Source organism: Drosophila novamexicana, unplaced genomic scaffold (genome assembly GCF_003285875.2).
Source record: "Drosophila novamexicana strain 15010-1031.04,08,12 unplaced genomic scaffold, DnovRS2.1 tig00000960-arrow-arrow-pilon, whole genome shotgun sequence".
Taxonomy (NCBI): Eukaryota; Metazoa; Arthropoda; class Insecta; order Diptera; family Drosophilidae; genus Drosophila; species Drosophila novamexicana.
This window is the reverse complement of record NW_020824833.1, coordinates 268,091-288,292: the sequence shown is the minus strand read 5'-3', so window position 1 is coordinate 288,292 and position 20,202 is coordinate 268,091. Positions and strand designations below refer to the sequence as shown.

Sequence of the window (20,202 nt, the reverse complement as noted above, 5' to 3'; positions counted from 1 at the left end):
GTTAGTGGCTATATTTTATGATTTACAGAAAGTAGGGCGTAGTGCCATAAACCACAATAGCTAACTGAGAGGTGCAGGGGATTTTGAGTCGAGTCATCTCGACTATTGAGATGCAGTATAAAAATAATAATAATTATAATAGGATCAATCAGTCGAATGTAAAGATTTTGTAAAAATGCAAACCTCTAACATATGTTCACAAGGGTATTCACAAGTCGGTGATTTCCATCTTCGTAGTCGTATTTTCCATCTTCAAAAGCCGCAAAACTCGATTAAAAATCTCAATTGCTGCCACGTCAGCCTTTTGGTTGTCTGTCCGCTTCCCAGCTGGCCAGTTTTTGTCTAACGAATGTATTTACATGTGAGCAGCTCCAGCCAGATCAACAGCTCAGAACCAATTCGTAGATAAGTCACGTTGTCAACAAAATCCACAGCAAATTAAAACTAAATACATATGTGAACGAACTGTGGAAGCAAAGTATCTTAACGACCTTTGGCTGACATAAATTGATAAGGTCGCGCTACGGTTTCATCAAATGCGCGACTTTCCGTCCCGTCGTGTAAATAAATGCGGCTCACATATTTAATAAACATCAGTTTTTTCTATACTCGTGCAGCGTGTATTAAAGTCTTATCTTGAAATGAGTAACGCACACATGGAGTCAACTCCGATCTTGCGAGGTATGTCTAATATAATCTTTCGGCCTGTTTGTTTCTATGCATTCTAGTCTCTTGCATAGGTTCGGCTTTTAGATGCATTTTTTATGCCGGAATCGGCTGAATAAGACTAATGTATCATATTGTACATATGAAGTTGCCATAGGTATGATCGGAAAATTCCTATATGAAAACTTTGTTCTCATATTTTGATCTACTTTTCAGAAAACTCACCAACATAATATTATGTTATTAAAATGAACGCGAATAATGGGCTAAGAATGTACTTTTATAACAATATTGTTTGTTGACTAAGCTCAGATACTTGAAGACTTACCATTCTCATAAGATATTCGCAGAGCCTTATTGACGTCTTAATAACATACTATGTATGTACATATGTACATGTTTATATGGAACAATCAATATAAAAACCTTTCTAAGCCACACATATCTCTGCAAGGGTATTTAATCTTCAACATTTCAAAAATAGATGTCGTCTCTTGTTATTAAATCAAATGTATTTTCCAAGAAATAACACAGATATTACAAAATCCTCAGTTTGATTTGTGCTCTTCTGCGAATTCGTGGAAAAATCCAAACAAACAAAAAAATCACCCGCGGTATCAATGTGTTGAAGTAGACACACAGTCGGTTGAATGGTGATGATGATGTGTACATATATGTACATATGTACATTTGTATTTAAAAATGTGCAAATTTAAAGTCCATACCTAGTATAGAGTAAGCTTTCGATTTCAAAACTTAAATGTGTATGTACATATGTATGTATGATGTATCTACATGTACTTACTTAACTTATTGAATCAGTTTAATTTTCTATGGGAATTTCTTTTGATGGAATTTGATTTGAATGCATTTATGTATTGAGAATGATTTTAGATCTGTGTCAATTTAAAATAGAACTGAATAAGAAACACAGAACTTGAAAATTTGGTATAGGGTAAAAAAAAATTGCGAAGACTCTTTATCAAAATTAGAATGCTTTTAAAATAAATAACAGGCCGCTTACCTTATTATAAGAAGTCCCGTTATTGCTTTCTGTTATTTTTTAAATTAACGACAAGCATACAAATTCTAATAATTGTTTATTATAATAAACATATGCACATGTATGTTTGTGTGTGGCTACGTGCGCCTTGCTCTCAGACAGTCATGTTACATATGTTTATTTGCAAGTACAAGTATGTTTATATGTGAGCACATGTATATTTATATGTTCCCTTCTCATGCACAACTGCATACGAGTAATGTAAGCTACAAACACAGAGCCGTACAAAGCAGCGCTTATTGCGGGGGTCCGTCTTCGATTAGCTAATAACTATCCCACAAGGTGCTGCAAAGCTTACAACAACACGAGACAACAACAAGACTTGCTTTACAATCAAAGATCTCAGCAAACAAAAAACTCGAGAACAAAAACAAATGGTACCCTCTCAGCCGCTCTTCAGACTATTCTAGAAAATGTTATAATTTGTATACCCCAACTCATTGCAAATGGGTAAATAGGGTTTTATGGTTTTGTGCAAATGTATGCAACAAACACACGAAAAAATCTCCGACCCCGCAATTTTAGAAGTATTTGTTATACACACACATTTTGATGTTCCTTAAATTCGATAAAGATCGAAGTAAATCACGAATGTATGTACGTACATATTTCCCATATGTGGCTTAGGAAAGAAGTCGCAGCGGGAACTCAGCATAAATTATTTTCTTAATGTATGTGTAAAAAAAAGCTAAGAAGTTTGTTACGGCAGCTCGCCGCGGGATTCAGGGAATTTCCCAGTCAAGCACTCCCGACTGCAGCAGTCTTAATTATTCCTATTCTATTTAATATATTTTAATTTAGGAAACTTATATTCTTAAGTCAAAGCGATTTTCTATATTTCAAGAAGAACTACTTTTTAATATCTAAAATATATAAAAATGTTAATGGAAGTTTTTAGGCTCCTAAATTATTAAAAATGTAAGCCTTTTCTTAAGCTTAGAAAATATTTTCTGAAAATTTATGTTTTAGACAAATTTTTTTTGCATAAATTGGAACTTAAATGAATGACAAATTAATAAAATTTAGGACCAATTTTATACAAAACCATATACCCTTTTGCAACGAGTTCTGCCTATTATAAAAGTAATGCTTTTTGTAAATTCTTCCCCCATTCCCTACAGAACTAAAAAACTCAATTTCAGTATATACACTCTTACATATTCAACTCTTGATCCCTGAAAATTTCAAAAAGATCAGATTTTAAACACCAAAGATAATGAAGATCGCATTTCCCGCAGGAGCGTTCTAAGGGAAGAAGAAGCAGGCGGCATGCGGGCATATTCCTTTATATTGGTGTTTTATGTATATATGTATGTATGTGTACATAGTGTCGAAAATAATTGATATTGTGCAACACCAAAATACTCTTTTCACTTAGTGAACTAGTATAAAATTGAGCACAATTGTTAAAATTTTGAGTGCGGCTCTATATATTGTTAATCGGTCCGTTTACGCGGACGGAGTTCGATACTTGAACTTTGCCATGTATGTAGATTAAGCTTATTTAAAGCTATCGTTACAAAGTTGTTAGCTTCCTTTTATTCAAAACACACACATTTGTTCACACACTTATAAGAACCAACGTCGCAAGCTGAGCACTTTACGTAACGACTGTGCTTCTTCTTTGCTAAGTATTATATTATAGGTGTTTTTTGTTGCATATTATGTGTGTTTTTATACCGAAATCCACATTATACCTCTAAAAATACCTACCTTAAATGAATTCGTTCTGTTTGTGCATTAGAAGGATCTACGTGCAATATGTTAAATCTCCAGGCGCTAAAGGAAATACACTCAGATGTTACGGGAGCTAATAGAGGGTATCTGCCGGTCAGTCCCTCTTGACTAGAGCTAACTAGTTTATATAGGTATGCGTATGGTCTTACATGTTCAGATGTACATTTATGCGTGTAAGCATATGCATAGTATATTTTTATTATTCGTTATTAGATGATATCATGCGATATACATATGCACACATGGATAACCTTAGACCTACATTCATATACATATTCGAACAAACTTAATATAGCACGTAAAATTGCATCTTTATATGTATGTGTGTGCGTACATAAGTGCGAAGTGATGTATGTATGTATGTATGTATGTATGTATAGCGACAGTGTTTTAATCGAACCTCGGTTGAAGCTTTGTTGCTCTGTTTTGTTGATTTTTATCGCCCACTTTCCGATTTCATTTTCAAGTCGCGTTTCATTCTCATTTCGTTCGCACAGCTTTTGTGTTGCTTTTTGTGCTTCTCATTGTTGTCGTTGCTCGTTGTTGCTTTTGCTGCTGCTGTCGTCTTTACCTTATTTCAGTTTCAGTCACAGTTTTGCTTCTACCGTATTCTCATCGAGTTCACTTTAAGTTTGTCTCACCTCGAGCTGGGCACAGTTTCAAATAAACATTCAATGCGAGCACAACAAGTTAGTAGTGAAACGATTTCAATATACATATAAATACCAAATCTCTTGGTGTATATATGCATGTACATAGGCAAAAAAGTATTCATTTTTTAATTTTTTGTTTTTGTGAGAGTTTCTTCTTTTTTTCATAATATTATTACACGACTAGATTATAAGTGCTGTTGACAGCTTGTATGGCGAGCGTTATATCTAATTTTCGGCTGTTAACTACGAGCTTTTTGTGTCGTTATGATAAGCGAGACTGCTTGGCAATTTTTCTCAAAATTGTAACACATTTCTGAGTCATAGCATGCATCCGGCATTTAACTGGCGTTTCTTAATGTTTGGTTCCTTCAATTACGGTAATTGCGGCTTACTCACTCTTGCGTTTTGTTTGTATTTTTCTGATTACAGCAAAACATGAAGCTCTTTGCCCTGCTCCCCGTGCTCCTGGGCATTCTGACAATTGGTCAAACTAACGCAGCTGCAGGCTCCTCTCATCTGCTATGCTACTACGATGGCGCCAGTTTCATCAGGGAAGGTAAGAGAAAGTGGTTATCGTATTAAGTAATAATGTTAGCGTATTCAATATACTAGAGGAAAATAAAAGTCAGCCTAGGTAAAAAGAATGAGTATTCTATTTATTGTATCTAGCTTTCATAGTTTCGGTGCGGGGGTCCGTCAGGTGTTCATACAGATGTACATGGCTTAACCGACTAAGTCGTCGTTGGGTATACATATCCCATTGGGTAGGGATAGCAGATGCTTTTTCTGCCTCTTACATACATCTGAAAAAAAACGGTATTTACCCAATTTCAATGAGTTCAGAGAATAACGAGTAAGATTTGCTGTCGTATATAGAATCTCTTTTTTCATTAACGGAGAAAAGTTTGCGTTTGTATGGACAGGTGACCAGATAGATGGTCAGCAAGTGGAACAGAAAGATAGAGTATACAAGATTTTACAGAACGTAGAGCACACGAGAGCATCATCCCAGCTGCTATGAGTAAAGGCAATTCAGACCTGTATCCAGAGTGTCTGTTCGCCGAGTAACCGCGACTTGGCAAGTTTTATTTGTTCTTATTGTTATGAGTTGTGAGCTGTGATATTTTTAGAAAGCAGTTGAAAAGGTTATCACGGATTTGCAGCGTGTACCTAAGATGCTTGTTTAAGAGCAATATCAATTAACGCGTCTCTCATCCCTTTTATTTATTAGGCAAGCGTATGTATATACTTACGTTATACTTTCGAGTGCGCTGATAAATTGTTTGAGTATATTTACTCTTCATAATTGTTTACTTAGTGACTATGTTACAAATGCAAATCGGAAAAGGGGTGTTAAATTAAAAAATGGTTACATAAACTCATTTGTTCTAGAATTTGAAATAAATCTAAACTAATTGTAACCATTTATTTCGCAACGTTTATTTGCAGTATAATATATTTTCCATATATCTATTCTGTTAAAAAGCGTATTAGAAAAAGTATTTTGATACCAAGAACTCTAAGTTGAAAATTGGTAAAAAAAAAAAAACATATAGGGAAAATGTAGTTAACATTGAACAAAATGAGATTGACAGCTTGAGTCGATTTATGACAGGTTGTAAATCTAAAGACTTGAAGTTACATATATAGACTCTTGCATAATAAACATAAATCAGGAATATTTGGATATAAGGAGCATAGCATTTGTAAACAAAAAAGTTATTTGTTCAAGACCTTTATTTTGCGAACTACCCTTCATATGACAGTTATATGATATTGTGATCCGATCCGGCAGATTCCGACAACTGTACTTCCCGAAACAGGAAATAGCTTTAAAATTGAGAGAGTAGTTTGAATAGAGACGGACTGACGGACATGGCTATAGCAAGTCAGCTGTTGATTCTGATCAAGAATTTATACTATCTACTTTATGAGGTCGTAGATGTCTTCTTTTAAGCGTTATACATATAATTGCAATACCCTCTACAAGGGTTTAAAACAACAAGGGCACCAATTAAGTGAATAACATTCAGCAGTCGTGGGCATAAGATCAGCGAGCTAAACTCTCAAGTAGAGTGTGAACTGAATACAGCCCATACAAGTTGACGCCTGTTGTAGCTGTGTTTGTTAATTGAAAATCATGTGACACACTTTTGACGATGTCGCAATTAAGCTAAACTTTTGTTAATTGGATATTCGCTACGGCAATGCGATTTTTCTTGGGCAGTGCTCAAACTAAGATACTTGTCAATCTCTCTCTTTCTTTTTCATTATTCGTGCTGTCTCGTTTTCACACAGGGCTTTCCAAGCTTACTCTTAACGATTTGGAGCCGGCAATGCAGTTTTGCACACACTTGATCTACGGTTATGCTGGCATAAATCCCAGCAGCAATAAACTTGTTAGTACCAACGAAAAACTCGATCTGGATCTAGGCAGCAGCCTGTACCGCTCTGTGACTGGTCTAAAGAAGAAGTACCCAGCGTTGAAAGTTCTTCTTAGCGTTGGTGGCGACAAAGATGTTACCGACGAGGAAAGCTCGAAGTATCTGACACTGCTGGAGAGCAGCAACGCTCGCATTCCATTCATCAATAGCGCCCACTCACTGGTTAAGACCTATGGCTTTGACGGTCTTGATCTGGCCTGGCAGTTCCCTAAGAACAAACCCAAGAAGGTGCACAGCGGCATTGGCACATTCTGGAAAGGCTTCAAGAAGATCTTTTCCGGCGATCATGTAGTCGATGAAAAGGCTGAGGAGCACAAGGAGGAATTTACGGCACTGGTGCGTGAGTTGAAAAACGCTTTCCGACCGGATGGATATCTGCTGGGCCTTAGTGTACTGCCCAATGTGAACTCATCACGTAAGTTTTTTTGGACTCTTGTCTAAGGAGCTTAACTTTAATTCTGTAATCGACGCAGTGTTCTATGATGTGCCCGCTTTGATCAACAATCTGGATTATGTCAATCTACACGCCTATGACTTTCAGACCCCCGTGCGTAATCCAGAGGTAGCTGATTTCCCGGCGCCTATCTACGAGCTAAACGAGCGCAACCCCGAGCATAACATAAACTTCCAAGTGCAGTACTGGCTGAACAACCATGCGCCCGCCTCGAAAATCAATGTAGGCATCCCTACATACGGACGCGTCTGGAAGCTTACAAAAGATTCCGGCCTGACTGGCCTACCGCCTGTATCCGATGCCGATAATGTCGGCCCCGCTGGTGTTCAAACTCAAACTGCTGGCTTTTACAGCTGGCCAGAGGTATGTGCCAAGCTACCCAACCAAGCCAACCAACATCTTAAAGGCGCTGATGGACCACTCCGTAAAGTGGGCGATCCCACTAAGCGATTTGGAAGCTACGCTTACCGCTCAGCCGACGACAAGGATGAAAATGGGCTATGGGTAGGATATGAGGATCCCGATACAGCAGCTATCAAGGCCTCCTACGTAAAGAGCAAGGGACTGGGAGGCGTAGCCCTTGTTGACCTCAGTTTTGATGACTTCCGCGGTGGCTGCACTGGCAACGAAAAGTACCCTATTCTACGCGCCATCAAGTATAAGCTATAAGCGGTCACATTCCCCCAAATATGTAACCCGTTTTTATGACTTCGATTATATGTATCTGTTTTTATTCTGACTAATCCATAATAAACCTATGTACCCATGTACAATCGTTGACACAAAGTTTTCAAGATAAGTAAGTACTCTGCGTAAGGTCGCACATATTCGTGTTCGCTCGGATCGGTAAAGCTTGTTGGGCGATGGCCCATGCTTTTAGAGACCAAAATCATCTAATGATTCCATTCATCTGATCCATATGCTTGGTGTAACAGAGCGGCATCGTTGACTTTTGTTCTTTGACTCGGATTTTCTACTAAGGTTCAAATAAATTTTAACAATGATTTTTGAAAATGAGTTTGAGACCGATTTGATAATAAACAAATAAGTTTCCTATAGCATTTTTTTTTTCGTGATTTTTCCACATGGAAAATTTATCAACTACAGTAAAAATTTCAGCTTGCTAGCTCTTATGGCTTGGGCTGTGCGTTGATCACGATCCAGTCAGCCAGGAGAAAGAGTTAATTTCCCGATTCACTGAAACTCACACAGAGTACCTGCTACAAGCATTCTAGTTTTTTTTCGCATACAAATACACAGAATCACACATGTTAATGTCTGATCCTTTTTTTCTAGAAAATAAATAAGACATAAAAAAAAACGAAGTGTACTTGAAGCTACGTATCAGATTTGGCGACTCTAGCTGATAAGCCCAAAAGCTCCGAAAACAGGATCTTGATATCGTTACTTTTTGATCGCATGGAAACTATGCAAGCTATCAATAATTTGAGACAAAATCGTACTGAGTGAGATTGATACGTTCATACATACAGGCAGTCGGACAAACAAGGCCAGATCGATTTGTTTGCTGATTCGAGAATAGGTGAATTTCAACATATATATCAGATATCACACATTAACAATAATAATAATAATAATAATAATAATAATAATAATAATAATAATAATAATATTAATAATAATAATAATAATTATAATCATAATAATAATAATAATAATAATAATAATAATAATAATAATAATAATAATAATAATAATAATAATAATAATAATAATAATAACAATAATAATATAATACAATATAATGATAATAATAATAATTAACATTTACTATGAGAACTATGAGTGGCAACCTTTGTCTGTTCTAGCTGCCCCATCTATATGTTGTATGGTTAGCGTTAATATGCAAGATGTAAATGCTTTACATCAAAGTGGGTTTTATTAATAATGGATGGAATAAGTAGCACTCGTACTGAATATGAAACAGCTTCAATGAGCAGCGATTTCAGAGTGTGACAAAATAGTAAATAGACTGGGAGAAAATCAGTGCATAATGTTCCATTGCTCTGGCTGTGACTTCATTTCTGCATTTCTTCCGGCGATTGTGTCAGCCTGCAGTTGCCGTTGATTGTTTTATGTGCAATATTTGTGTTGGTGCTGCTATTGTTGCTCATGCCCGTGCCGGAAAAGGCACCTAGCAACAGCCGTAGCAGCAAAATCGTCCAATGTCTCATTCATCTTTTGTGTAGCGGTCACGCTGGGCCCACTTGAACCATTCGCGTTGCCGTTGCTGACAACCACTAGACGCAAACACACCCCTCCGCCGCCCTTTACTGCCCGCACTGCTCTTTGGATCACTTTATCATTTGCAAAATTGCAAAATGCAACCTCAAAACCATAACACTGACGCACACAAAGTATATTTTAGAGTCCAGGACAGCATCAGGCATACGCAGTACTGCCCGGAAATGTGTCTGTCCGAATATGGGCTAGTTCTGTACACAACTGGGTGCCGTTGATTTAGTTCTCAGTTCGAAGAACGGCTTGCACTTGGCAATGTTCCTGTTAGGGTATCATTGGTAACACCAACACCAACAACAACACCAACACCAATACCATCAGAAACAACATAAATCTTACGTCTGCGTTGAGCTAGCGACGTTACCAGCCATCTCAGCTCCCAGCCACTATTACCCTGGGGCTGGTGTTACTGATGATGCTGCTACTGTTCATGTTCCTGCTGCATGTTGACCAAAATGACGGTGGCAGACGACATTGCAGTTGTCATTGTTGTTGCTGTTGTCACTCGTTTGCACGCATGCAATTAGTCAGACTGAAAATAACAAGTTGCCGTGCAAAATGCCACGCCCCAGCCGAGGGTTGTAAAGGGACGCGATGTCAACTTGTTAATTGCGCACCAGCCGATTTTGACGTGGCACATGAGCATTGCTTATCGGTTTAAGTTAGCACACCCAACCTGCTAACAATTATCGCAGCAATTTGAGCACACATTTAAGTTGGGGCCTAGTCATCGAGTCGTCATTGCTGTTTTTGTCAGTCGCAGCACGCATATTGATGATGTAGTCACATTCCATGAAGTTCATACCGATTACATTCAGCACCAATAGCCATAGAGAGATTGGCAGATACACATATGGATACTTACACTGATACTTACAGATGATTACTGAACATGTCTACAAATGGCCCACTAAGGTAGCATCATGTGTGCGTTGCTGTGTCAGCACCTGACCCACAAAAAACCCAAAAGCAGACCCAAAACCGTTACCAGCTAAGGATAAACATTTTATGGCTAGACCACGTGCAATATACCAAAGGAATCCAGAGAAATCCTATCGCTATACGAGTATATTTTAGCCTTGACACCAATTCTGAATGGTCAATAGGCAAACATTGAATGTTCTCGCAGTCGTTAACCTTACATGTTGCATGATACCGATTCTGAATGGTAAATGGCCAAAATTAAATGTCCTCACAATCGTACATGTGACATGTGACGTGCAATGACGTGCATTTGTAAATACATACACATTTATGTTATTGTGGACGTAACTTCGATCTTATATGGCTAGTAGAAACATCAATTCTTCAATAAGTGGTTGAGGAGGCTCAAAAAATCAAAACCGCAACTTTTTCACCTCTTGGAAGCTTACCATAGATGTTTTCTTTCTCGATGGAATACACATACATATTTAGATTGCGTGGCATGTTTACAAGGGAACATTGGTTAAGTGGGCAGTAATGAATCATTATATAAAATATATGTATAGTTCTCGTTTATTTTAGATTTTAATAGTAGGGTGCAGTCCCGAATTGCAGTAGTTCTCAGATGGAGCTAATAACAAAAGTAATTAATTATATTGGTAGTCCCAAAGTAGATATTCTGCAAGAATTACTGAAGAGAAGTTGTTGAAAAAACATTAAGTCTCTAATTCGATTTTAAACGGCAACAGCCCAATCAAATATGTGCTTAATTAAAAACAACTCTGGGCTGTTTTTCCAATTCAACTTTGGAAACGAATGGGCTTTGCCAAATTCTGGCGGAAGGCAAGAGCGCCTGGCTACTGCAAAAGAAGACGATTGCATATCCTACAGAACTTACATTCATACGTACAATTATTTATTTGTACACCATAGACATTCTTTTAAGTTTTTTAAGCATCTTTTCTTGATAACTGTTTGTATAAAAGCGTTTATCTCAGAAGCTGCAGAAACTACAGATTTGAAAATTTTAATAATTATTCTCGTATACCATACGAAGAACGATCGATATCTCGCCCCATTTTAATTGTAAATATAGAAAACGATTTTGAAACTTGGTTTCTTAAGCATAGCTCAAAAGTTATAGGAGCTAGCACATGCATATTAAGAATATTTTACGTTTTGATTATCTTCTCACAACTTTCCGTGAGGTGAGACAAAACTCGTCTATAAAGCAGATCCAAGCGGATTGGCATTTCCACACATTTGGGTGGAATTTTTTTGGCGGGAAAATTTCATATCAATTGGACTAAGATATGGAAAAAATTAATGCTTAGAGCGGGTTCAGGGTGTGCCTAAGTCGGAACCTCCCGACTAGAAAGCTCGCTTGTTTTTATACCCTGAACCCATTAAAAATGGGTATAAGGGTATATGTATTTGAGCAAAATCCAAATGTATGTAACAGGCAGAAGGAAGCATCTCCGACCCCATAAAGTATATATATTCTTGATCAGCATCAATAGCCGAGTCGACCTAGCCATGTCCGCCTGTTTACCTTTTGGTAAAAATTAAGAGCTAGAGTCACCAAACATGACATATAGCTTCTAAAATAGAATATATATATGCATTTGATGTTGGAAGAAGAGGGTTCAGGGTATCCCCTAGTCGGGAGTTCCCGACTAGAACCTCTTTTTTGTTTTTTTTTTTTTAGCCTATGCATGTACAACATGTACCGTGTAAATATGGCTGCCGCTCACGTGCACATTTTTACCATGGGAGTCCTATGTTTACGACTCCTCAGGGGCCACTTGATTAGGAGCAGCTGTGTGAGAGTTGTACGAACATTTCTACGACCGCTTCGTGAGTGTCAGCGAGTGCTTACGCCCTAAATTGGTTTCCGTTTGCTCTTTCCTCCTAAAATAGGTTTAATAATTTTGTCACGCAATGAGTGGGCTTAAAAGAAGACAAGCCCATAAACTGTATATATTCTTGATCAGCATCAATAGCCGAGCTGATATTGTCACATCCACCCGTCTCAATGTCTGCTTATTCCTCATTATTCTATATTTTGTTAGCTCTCGTCACGAGCTTCGCACAGATCCAGCAATTTGGACAGGCTGTACGTACATATGTCAGAAACGATTGCAAGCTTGTATCATATAGGAACTATCGGTGAAAACTTAAGTTTCTGTATAAATAGGATTTAGGTTTTTTAAGATATCTTGACTTATCTTATCATTTACGAGTTTTATTATTATGTTCTTTACATATACGTTTTTGATGAAAACACTTTTTTGTTTTTAATATATTTAGATTAAGCTTTACATGTACCCAAATTCCTGTCAAGGAAGATTGAGTCCATAAAATGAGTTTTAGAATAAAAAACAACCTCTGTTGTTCAAGACATTTTGATCAAACTTGGCATTCACATCTTATCAACATCAGCTTCGCATATCATGTAGCACATAGAAACAATTTGTTGAAAAACGTGTTTTTGTATGGGAAGCTCTCAAATTTGTTTTAATCAGTAGTATAAATATATACATAAATATATATGCTACTATATACATATATTTATACTACTGATTATTAAAAATTTGAGAGCTTCCCATACAAAAAAATATATATATTTATATATATATAAACTTATATTTATTATAAATAAATATGACCTAAGAAATTTGCAGAACTTCGAAATCGATTATTATCGATTGCTTGGAAGCGTGGCAAGTTATCGACTATGCAAAGCATACTCGTACTGTGTGGGCAATAGGAGAACCTACTCCAAGTCTCTAGCTCCATTATACCCCATCAGGCTATGAAAATGGAGTGGAACTCACCTTCCCTTCAACTAAACAATATTATTACCATGGCCTTATTCCGGGATATGGGCCGTATGAAAAAAAAAATTAGTTAGTTGACCAGTGTATACTATACGAGAAGCTTCAATTCATATTTGGTGATATTGACCAAGAATATATGTATATACTTTATAGGTTCGGAAATGCTTCGGTTTGTCCGTAACATACACTTGAAAAAAAATATGCTCATTTTAACCATTATCAATGAGTTCGGTGTATAATAAGTGATTATGTAAAACGCATTGTGTTTTCCAGACTCAGCAGTTACAAAATTCACCTAGACCTCAGGAAAATTTGTCTACTATTCCATATTGCTCCTTCGGAAACAATCGTCTAAAATATTAAGTTGTTGTTTAAGAACACCTATAAGTTTTATGCGTTTAAGGGTATTAAATGGTTAAACAGCTCTTTCATGTTTTTTATAAGTTTACCTGCAGCATTTTGTTAAGGATGCAATTTTGCTGCTTGGTCTACTCGACTAATTAATTAAAAGCCACCTTAATCTTCATTCAATATTAGTCAAAGGCTACAACTTAGAACAAAGCACGCTTATCGCTGGGCACAAATCATTCGACCCATAATGAAAATGTCAAGCACCAGCCGCGAATCCTGGCGAGGGCAAATGTTAATTAGCAAATGGGAGGACTACATAGACCAACATGTGAGCACAGCTCCGACTTTATCAATTCATTAATCAGCCAACGCTTTTGATCGAAATTTTAGTTCCAGTTGAGGACACGGACATCCAAAACAAAAAAAAAAAACGTGAACTAAACAAAAGCACTGAACACACCTACAAAACAAAGAATACTACAGCAATAACAATGGAGTGGTCGGAGAATGGTATATGGCCAGAGTAAAAGGGGAAGCAGTAAAGTTTTCCCCAACTGACCAAGGAGTTGGGAGGCGCGTCGAAATTGTCTGCGTAAATCATAAAAACCAGCTAACAAAACAAACGCGATGGCCAAATTTTCTGTAGAAGGCGCGTGATGGTGGGTGGAGTGGGGGCCACAAAATGAAAATAGGCTTAGTTTGACGTTTGATCAGACGGAGAGACTATCAGGCCAGCATTTGGAATTATGAAGGAGAAACAACAGCAACACAAACAGAAGCAACAACACGAAGAAATTATTTATCGCTCTTAGTTCGGAGCAATTGTCTGCGCGTGTAGTTTATGCACCGCCACTGAGACACGCCCATTCACCGAAGTCTGCACTGAAAAGGCGCTTATGGCCTGTTACGTGAAATGGCTTAGAAGGGGTGAGAGGTCAGGCAAGGAAAGTTAACACCCAACTCATCAACGATGCGCCAGCCTCTCACGCGGCTTTTGTCTGCATTCCGAGCAAATAAATCAAAACTCGACAGGCCAAGTAGGCGGGCAATAGGGCGTGCAAAATGTGGAATAGGCATGCTGCTACTTGAGTTGTGCCTGGATATTATCTTTCATGCATAACCAGCACATAGCTGAATGAAATATGCAAAGAAAGAAAAACTATAAGCTTAAAAGTAACCAATCAGGAATATAATAGTCGTTTAAAAAATGTATGTAACAAATACATATACGTGAATATAAATACTTAAATGGGATGAGGTTGAACTGCTAACCCGAAACCTCAAAGCCATCCGTTTTATATATAAATGGATAGTTAATTTAATGAATTAAATCGATCTTACCATGACCATTACAACATCTGTCTGTCTGTGTAAGACATATTCGATAAAATGATATTCGAAATGCTATAGAATGTAGACTCTCGCATAAAATTATAAAAAAATGTATAAAACTTGAAACTAATACTACCTGCCCTTGCTAGGCTTGTTTTTCTCTAAAAATTTTAGACATTGCATATCTATCCATCAACCGCCCGTGTAAAAGTTAAATATAAATTACAATTAAAATAGATATTGTAAAATGAATTTTAAGTCGGTCGGATAAAAAACAAACAAGAGCGCCTCCTCCTAGTCGGGAGTGGCCGACTTGGAGATACCTCGAACCTTATTCTATTAAACCCATGGATCCTTCTAAAGCGTATTACCCTTTTTAACCTTTTTTTAATGGGTTCGGAGTATCACAAATAAACCAATGTAATCTGCCCTTTTTCCTGAGGAAGTGGATTTTAAAACTCTGTAAGCTGCGGATTGAACCGCTTGGTGTCCATCCACCGACTGTCTGTATAAGCGCAATATTATTTCGGCGCTTGTGGACTTAGTTTGAAGAGATTTAATACCCTTTTCTAAGGATCGATCCAAAAATAAGTTTGCCTACGCTCGTCTAATATGTTTGGTCTTCATCAAAATCTAATTTGTAGCCCTGAACCTATAGAAAAAATGGGGTATAATATATGTATATAATCAAAATTGAAATTCTTTTTTTTTTTTTTTTGTTAATTTTGTAAGGATAATTCTACAAGGGTATTTAACCATGCTTTCTCTTCTTCTAGTTTAGAGTACTATGCGAATGATTGGAATATATCCACAACATTTTTAAATCCACAATCCATTGAAAATGGGAAAAAGGGAATATAAGTTATGTTGAAACGTATGGAGCACTCAGTAAAAAGTATCGCCGTCCGCATAAACTGCATACATTCTTGGTCTGCATCAATAATCGATAGATCTACTTAAGTCCTTCTGTCTGTCCGTTTTCCGTATGTACGAACGCACGATCTCAGAACTTATAAGAGCTAGAGACTGAAACTTTGAATAAATAAAGCTGCTATATAAAGTGTTCAGCTGGCTGTATTTGTATTGTTTTATAAAGATTCGCGTTTTTATAGAGGTAGGTTGGCGCTTGGTTCAGGGTATTCCTAGTCAGGCAGTCCCGACTTGAGCACTGTTAATTGCTTTTATTAGAAAACTTGTCTGCTAAGTTTAGATGTTTAGAACTTGTTGTGGGTGGGCTCGGAACCAGAATTGCCAAAACGAATCAGATGTGAGGTGCGCGGTCCCTGACTGGCAAGTCTCGAACCCATATTACACCTAAAGCTTCATACCATCATTGCTGGGATGTGCCGGGCCACCAGCCTGATACCGCGAGCACAAAACAACATGACCTTTCTCCGGTATGTGTGTGTTGGTGTGCGGGTGTGTTTAATTTTTGTTGCTTACAGGCCAACAATTAACTGTCATTTAGCTCACAGATTTTGCCATGCGATACAATCAACCGCTGACGGGGCCGCTGCTTCGGCATGAATTGCGACGGCGACGATAGCAACCCCTGTGCTATCAGAGTTGGTTGCCTGTCAACAGTATTCTCGACCCCATCGATTGGACAGTTCTGAATTCGGCAGTCTAGCAATCGCTGGCTCTGTGATTGATTGATTGACTGCATGATTTATTGGCTATTTAGTTTGGAAGCAGTAAATTAGCTGCATAGACCAAATCTAAATACTTCATAGCTATTGCCCTTCTGTAGCCATCTGTGTAAGTGAGCGCTTTTGTTTCCTAGAGTGTTTATGTGTGCCTTTAAGCACTTATCAACTTTTACCCTGGGTAAAGTTTTTACGGTGGGTTGGTCTGACAACCCCAAACAAGCAATAGTAACTCATTAGGCGTTGACTGTGCAGTAACATCAAATTTCCAGCAGGTACCAATTTGCGAGGGCAGCTATGAAAATAGCCTCTAATGTGCAATATAATACAATAACACTAAAAATATTAGCAAGCTTTTTAGTTAGTTCAGTGTATACATTATTAGATTCGCCATAGGTCGAAACTGACTTGGTTAGCCATATAGTATATTAAGCGTGCATTTACTAATGCAATAGTCTGTGGTTATTTCAGCCCTCTCCCAAGAGAAACAAGAACGTTTATGAGAGGAGAAGAGCAAAGTAAAGGCTTGCTGCGAAATTAATCGAAAAGTTAGAGGTGCCTTTGCCGTTTTTGCTGTTGTTGTGCTGTTGTTTTTGTCGAATCTTTATCAGAAGGTAGATAGGCAGAACGAGAACTAAGCTAACTTTGCACCAACAATGATAAACATGCTTGCAACAACAACTGACACTAGTCTTTCACAATGACTGGCTTTGTTTTGTAATTTGCACCTATCGATGTTAAACTTTTTGAGCAATTTACTCGAGTGTACATCCGTACAACTCCGAAGCTTCGCAATTCAACAACTGGGTAAGTTTGAAACAAAAACCAAAATGGTTCTTTACTGCTTAAAAAAAAAAAAAACAGTTAAGAACGCTCTAGTCGGAATTGCCCGACTAGGAGATATCCTGATCCCAGCATCGAGTTGCCTTACTAAAATTCGAGCTTCCTTTTATATGTATATTTATACACAGTCATTCTCACCCACCGGCAAGTACACTCGCCGAATGCTACGCACTTGCGCTGCGGCTGTGTTTCTTCTTCCTTTAGCCCAACGAAGAGATATTTATTCATGATCAACATTGGTTTTTATAGTGTGATCCTATTGAAATTTTGAAGATTTGAATATGCCATCAAAATAATACACTACACTACACTTAGTTTGGTCGTTCGTGTCTTTTGCTTTTACGGAGATGAATATGGAGGGATCGACTCGGCTTTTGATGCAGATCAAAAATAGGTAGCTTTTAAAAGTATGAAGATGCTCCCATCTGCCTATTGCATACATTTGCTCATAAGCATCATGACCTTATATTACATTTTGAATCAGATGAGAGTATATAAAAAAAGAATGCGCGAGCCTGGCAGTTGACTGTAATGATTCATATAGATTCTTTATTTTCAATAGACATTTAATTTCACAAATATAGTAAACAATGCGTGGCATCTACGCCCAAGACTGGATGTGGCACCCTAGCAGGGGCGGAGGGAACGTCAAGATAAACAACAAACACAGACAGATGAGAAATTGTGCAGAGCATTAAAAAGAGGCAGACAGAGGTGCGGGACTTACTGCCGTTCTGTCAGTGGCAAGCGCTATGACGAGCAAACAGACGACGTTCGACCCAAGCGAAACGTGCAACACTTATACGTCATGTTATACGGGGCCTCAGTCGGCAACACGCACAATGTAATGGCATTTTTATGTTGCATCACGTAGCGGTCATAAGTCATGTTTAGAGCACTGACTGCTGCTGCTACTGCTGGTATTGCTATTTCTGTCTCCGTCCGCGGACCATCAGCCACACACACACACACACACACACACCCCCTCTCGCTCTCCACAAACTAACACACACACACACACCCACAAACACACACACTCAAACACACATAGGTTCAACTTTAACCTTACGTCTCTGCATCGCCCTACGCATTTCGAACTCAAATGAACTGTAGCTAAAGTGTGGGACCCCTTAGTCCCTCAGTCCATCAATCGCTCCTCCTGTTTGCCGTCTGCCACGCAGCTGCTCAGGTGTCAGTCGGCGCGCATAGCTTAACCGGATATTACAAGGTGTTGTCCAAACATTGACCGTACATGAGCTTAAAGCTTAATTTAGTAACTGATGAGCAAAGTGCGAATCGGCGGCCGTTGTTAGATTCGACTAGAAATCGACATGACATTTTAAAGGCAATTAAGCTACTCCTCATCATCTTGACATTGACACACAGACAACATTCCCAGGATCTCGAGTTCATTTTTCGAACTTCCCAGCATCGGTTATAACCAGGTCCGAAATACTTGACCGATTAAATCTCTTGGAAAGATACTTTGATTATTGAGTCGGTGATTCTTACACTGTAAGGCACTAATTTTCAAACTATCATTTTGAGAAATTTCTTTAATTTGTAATTTTTGGGAGTGGTTGTAAACGTGACCATAATATTTTTGTTTTGATCTGTAGAGAAGGTTTCCAGTAGTCTCCTCTAAAATTATGGGTGTAGGACACACATACATCTCACGCCCCCTTTTAGGCGTGGTCATAAAGTATTTACGTGTCGTCTAACTTAAGTAGTAGTAAAGTGCTTTAGTCGGCTATTCGCCACCTGGAGATACTCTGTACTCTGCAGCGCGAGAAAAACATTCGAGCTTATGTTGATACTTTTACTTGCATTTCCTAAGGCGATTTTGTCTGCGAGTGTTTTGGTTAAGCCAGTAAATATTTACCTCACATCTCTACATAAGAGACCTCCCCCACCAAATCGTCCTGGGCAAAACTGTCTGTTTTTGATTAAATAAAGTAACAATAAAACGTTAGCAGTAGCCTAATTTTCCCTGTTTAATATATTTCTAGCACATCTCTACCATTTTTCATTAAACAAAAAATAAAAGAAAACTCAGACAACAGCCCTTTTTTTTTTGTTTTATTTTTTTAATGTATAACATAAATAATATTGAAAATGTATGCGTATACGTATGCAGCAGACGCAACCAGACCCGGCACGCAATATAAGTATTAATTACAAATCAATTGCGAATGAAAAAATGTCACTGAGATATTTCTCCGTTTCTTAATTTAACTCTCTCTTATGAAATCATATTCATATAAATTGTCTCGCCACAAAAACACTTTGATTGAATTTGTTAAAAAGTCTCACATTTTCTAAGCGTCAATCTTTATATATAAATATGTTTGTCTGACTTACTGACTGATTTCTGACCAACGCACAGCCCGAACCGTAATAGCTAAGAATCTGAAATTTTAATTTTCATTCATTTTTCACTTACATTTTCTGTGGTTCCCTTTTGTGATAGAGGAGTACAGTAGACGCGGTATTGAAATGTTGCAACCGCAAGTATGAAAAATAAAATCGGGTGTATGCAACTTTTATTTTTACCCTCTATTCAACATCGAACTTATTTTCAAAAATGTTTTTTCACATTCATTTGGTGGGTGTTTTATACTTTTCCAAAAGTTCATGCCTTCTTTGGTATAAAGGATAGTTAAAATTCATGTCCATAATTCGTTATGAAAAATCTTTTTCAGAGAATTCAAGCTTTCTCTGTTAAAAATGCGATTCATCGATTTTTGGGCAAAGTTTAAAGAGATGTCCGATTGGCATTAAATTGTATCGGTTATAACCGAGTACGCAAAGAAAACCCTCTTGATTAATGCAGTTAAACGGTTATTAGAGTGAAGTTCAATGTTTCGAAAATTCTCTCCTCGCAACTATGGAAATTTGGCGGAAAATTTGGTACTTCTTTGCTTATTATCGTTGGCTTCAAACTCATTTTCAGAGACCTTTGTGAAACTTTACTTGATATGTTTTCC

At 37.7% G+C, this 20,202-nt stretch overlaps 1 protein-coding gene across 1 annotated transcript; it reads left to right on the top strand.

Annotated features, from left to right (window-relative positions):
* Nucleotides 1-4,062: 4,062 nt before the first annotated feature.
* Nucleotides 4,063-7,801, top strand: LOC115765270 (chitinase-like protein Idgf4). Its single transcript, XM_030708760.1, has 4 exons — nt 4,063-4,155; nt 4,549-4,675; nt 6,418-6,978; nt 7,037-7,801. Exons 1-4 carry the CDS (start codon nt 4,141-4,143, stop codon nt 7,684-7,686), a joined length of 1,353 nt encoding a protein of 450 aa, XP_030564620.1. The 5' UTR covers nt 4,063-4,140; the 3' UTR covers nt 7,687-7,801.
* Nucleotides 7,802-20,202: the final 12,401 nt, after the last annotated feature.